At 53.7% G+C, this 4155-nt stretch overlaps 1 protein-coding gene across 1 annotated transcript in view; it reads right to left on the bottom strand.

Moving 5' to 3' along the window:
• MGRN1 (mahogunin ring finger 1) overlaps positions 1 to 4155 on the bottom strand; it is a 49746-nt gene that overhangs the window by 7671 nt on the left and 37920 nt on the right. Inside the window, exons 9-10 of the mRNA XM_009277616.1 lie at positions 2289 to 2448; positions 379 to 488 (exon numbers count right to left, since the gene is read on the bottom strand). Coding sequence (XP_009275891.1) covers positions 379 to 488; positions 2289 to 2448 — 270 coding nt within the window. The remainder of the gene's footprint in view (positions 1 to 378; positions 489 to 2288; positions 2449 to 4155) is intronic.

Genomic DNA, 4155 nt, shown 5'->3' with positions numbered 1-4155 from the left:
GTCACTCTTAACCCCCCCCCCCCATTTTCCCAGCTCCCATACCGTCATGCCCAGAGTCTGCCACTTTTCTGCTGGGACAGGCCCCAAGAAACCTTCTCAGACTGAGGTTTCTGTGGATTTGTTTCCTCCAAAAGACAGGAGGGCACTTGGCTAAAACCAGTCGTATTACTAATCCACGAGAGGAGAGATCCTGGCTGTCTAGCAGGGTTGACAAGGGAGGCTGCACTGCTCACGAAGACCTCGCTCCAAGGCCTGAGTGCACCTCCTGAGGTCCCAGGGATGCCAGCCATCAGGCTGAGCAACTCATGCGTGCACAAGCTGCCCACTCAGGCTGAGACCAGCGCCCAGGCTTTGTACATGGGGTTGCGAGGTACTTACAGAGTGCTCATCATGGTCAACACTCTGTGCCAAGACAGGGCTGAATGACACTGGCGACAGAGCCCCCGGCTTCTTCCTCACAGCCCGGATCTGCAGCAGGGCACGGAAGGCTAGGAGAGAACAGCAGGCAGGTGACCACACGGCCAAACAGGACCAGGCCATGCCAGACATGTGCCGGAGCAACTCAGCTCGCCGCAGACACGCCGTCGGCACGGGGGAACTCCCCATGTGCATGGGGAGCAGGACCATAGAGCACACCAAAGCCAAGCGCTATGGTCTGGCTTCTAGTTGATTGGTCTATACTGGGGAGAGATCTGCTGGCCAAAAAAGTCTGGGTACATGTAGGCCTTGCGGAGAACAGGCGTTTCCTGTGCCGGTACAGTCATGTACAGAGGTGCTTCAGGCCTGATACTGTACAACACAGTAAGAAAAACATGAGCTCGGCCTTGGGCAGCACACTGCAAGCTACAGAATGGTGGGGGACCTCATGCAAAACCACTCTGGGTTAATTCAGACCCCACAAGTCTCAGCCCCGGGGACCAGCTGGTGCTGGAGGCATCACTCCTGCCATCGGCTGCTCACTCACTGGCCAGCACTGTGGTGGTGAGAGGCTCTGTAACAGCTGCAAACCCAGCCAGAGGGTTAGCGCTGAACTCCTGTCTCCAGCACAGCGATCCCTCGGTCCTCCCACCACAACAGCTTTGATCTCCACTCCCTGCCCGCAGTCCCATTTTCTATCTGTAGATCTTTAATATTGTTAGTTCCTCTGTGCCAAGGGCACGTATGACTGAGCCAGACATCTGTTCTGATGCAGCTGTAAGAACTTGCTCATACATAAGGAAAAGCCCAGGCATTTCTAGTTGCACCCAGCTGCTTGCAAGATCAGCCTAGAGCCAGAGGACAGAGGTACAAATCTATCCTCGCTGCCTCTGCACTCCCCAGAAGCAGATTCCCAGGAAGTCTGACATGGGGGCACTTTCCAAACAAATACAGCCTACTCCGCTGCAGCATGCAGATGAGATAATGCTGTTCCTGTGTTTTAAGTTGTGCTACTTATAGTCAAAGCCGTCTGGCACTTCCTCTGATAAGATCTTGCTTTTGGTTACTGCATCTTTGCCAAGTTTGATCTGTTTAGACTTAATTTCTCAGGCCAAACATCTGTTTTAGGCTCTTTTTTCTTTTCCTGAGAAGTATCAATTAGAAACAATCAAATAACCTCATAGACCAAGCACAGGGTAAAACACACGATCTGCCTATTCCAGCAAAAACACAGGCATTTTCTCAAAAGACTCCTATGCCTCTGTGCTTTTGAGAAAAGACATGGAATTCAGGAAGTGCTGCCTGAGTGTCAGAACGGGTATTTCAATTTTCCATCTTTTGGGAGCTGAGCAACGCAGGGGTTAAGCAGACCCTCCTAACTGTCCTGGCACAACGAAGGACTCCAAATTGACTGTTATCTCATCTCTGCCTCCCTGGTGAAGTCAAGGTAAGGTTGTCAGAGGGAAATAAAATCATGCAAAGTACTTGGACAGCCCTCCGGTGGGGCTGGCTGCTGTCTCAGTCAGATACTCTCAAGATAAAGCTTCTATGTCCCCTCCTTTGGGGGATTTTCCATTTTCTTCACCAAAACACGACGACTGCCTACATGGCACAGCTCAGAGCACCTGCACCTTCAGATCCATCCCTGGGAGAGGGCCAGTGGTCAGGGAGGCACTGGACAAAGGGCCATTCTCCCATGTGCTCTCCTCCTTCCCTGTTCGAGGACAGTTATTTTAGGTGCCAGGAATCTCCAGGGGCCAGTTTGATGCTGAGCCTTGGGGTGGGGTACATGCTCCGTCTCACAGCCTGTACTGACTTAACAGGAGCCCAGGAGGAAGAAGGATGCCCGTGTTTCCTGGGCACATACTCACGCAGCCTGCAGATGGGGCAGTTGTTGGCCTGGTAGCGCAGGGTATCAGCGCAGGAATTGCACAGACAGAGGTGTCTGCAGGGCAGAATGAGGGTGTCGCGGAGGTCCGACAGGCAAACTACACACTCGTTGCTGTTGTCGCTGTTCTCATCATCTGAAGGCTGCAATGAGAGGCAAGACATTGGCATGTGAATGGACAGGACCACACCAAACTGCCAAGGGACTCTGAAGCCTGGGGAAATTTCTCACCCAAAAGTCTGTGAGAGAGCTGGCATCCTCTTTCCGCAGCTCTCAGCGGGGGTTTCTCAAGGAGAGCAAGCTCCAGCCCACACAGCCCTGCTACAGACACTCCTTCCTCTCGGGGCTCTGCTCTGAGCTCACTAAAGGCCAGAGACCAGGGCACTGTACTGTGAATTCACGGCGTAGCTGTCCCTCCCCAGAGCTAGGCTGTGTGCAGAGGGGAGCCCCTTTGGGGTAGGCATCCCCTCAGCTGAGGGGGACCAAGAACAAGCTCCTGCCTGCCAGTCTGGTGGCTCCCAGGGTCAGCAGGGAAGCGGGCTCTCTGGCAGTCCAGCCTTTCTGCCCCATGTCCACAGAGAGAGAGCAGCCCCAGAAGGAGCTGCCTGCTGACGGTGGCAGGCAGCAGGTCAGGCTGGCCTCGGGCTGGACACAAGGAGGCACTCCAGCCATGTCTAGCCCAGTTTCCACAGGTCCTCTGAACAAGCGATGGAATGAGTGGTTCTCCTGCCACAACACCTTCACCAGTCTCCTGTGCTGGCACAAGCTTTGGTGCAGCTGCAGGAGAACCAGCCTGAGATGCTCACCTCTACCTGGATGCTCACAGCTACCCTGGTAAAAAGGTCAGTGTGAACGCATTCAACATGAACATGCATCACACTAGTCTTTCTGTCACTCAGAGCCCCACAAATTGGATTAGAGCCACCAAGCAAGCTGTTGCTGGGAGGAGAAACCCACTCTCCAACCACAAGAGCTCTCTTCACTGATACCCGAGAACCCCACAGTCTCCCCACCGATGCCACAGAAGTTATGCCAGAGCCCACCAAACTGATGACCCAGCATGGGCCACCCTCCACCTTCGCCTTTTCCCACTTCTCGAGGCCCCTTTGGTCACCGGGGCTAACGCATGCCAGACCATGAGCAACCTTGGTGTAAACTGCAATACATAGCATCTGCTGCTGCCACAGCCACACCCAGCCTGCTGACCATGCCAGCAAAAGGCTGCAAGCCTGCCTGCCCCATCACATGCGCTCCTCATCTATTTTGGGAGGTAGGGAGGGCAGGCTTTTTGCTTTCCCATTCATATGGCTTGCTTAGAACAAAAATGGCCCCAGGCCACTTGTCTGATGGGCCACAAATGTGTGATTGATGGATCAAAAGAATCATCACAAGACCCAGGAGGACACAAACAGAAGCCTTCAATCCCCTTAAAGAGATCCTGTGTGTCCTGGTTTCGGCAGGGATAATTTCCTTCCTAGCAGCTGGTACAGTGCTGTGTTTTGGATTTAGGGTGAGAACAATGTTGATAACACACCCATGTTTTAGTTGTTGCTAAGTAGTGTTTACACTAGCCAAGGACTTTTCAGCTCCCCATGCTCTACCGACTGAGCAGGCTGGAGGTGCACAAGAAGCTGGGAGGGGGCACAGCCAGGACAGCTGACCCCAACTGACCACAGGGATATCCCACACCATATGGCGTCGTGCTCAGCATATAAAGCTGGGGGAAAAAGAGGGAACAGGGGGATGTTTGGAGCAATGGCGTTTGTCTTCCCAAGTCGCCGTTACACGTGACGGAGCCCTGCTTTCCTGGGGATGGCTGAACACCTGCCTGCCCATGGGAAAGAGTGAAT

This window comes from Aptenodytes forsteri, unplaced genomic scaffold, assembly GCF_000699145.1.
Source record: "Aptenodytes forsteri isolate BGI_AS27 unplaced genomic scaffold, ASM69914v1 Scaffold26, whole genome shotgun sequence".
In the NCBI taxonomy this organism is placed as follows: domain Eukaryota; kingdom Metazoa; phylum Chordata; class Aves; order Sphenisciformes; family Spheniscidae; genus Aptenodytes; species Aptenodytes forsteri.
Note: the sequence above shows the minus strand (reverse complement) of the source record. Positions and strands in the feature narration are given on the sequence as shown.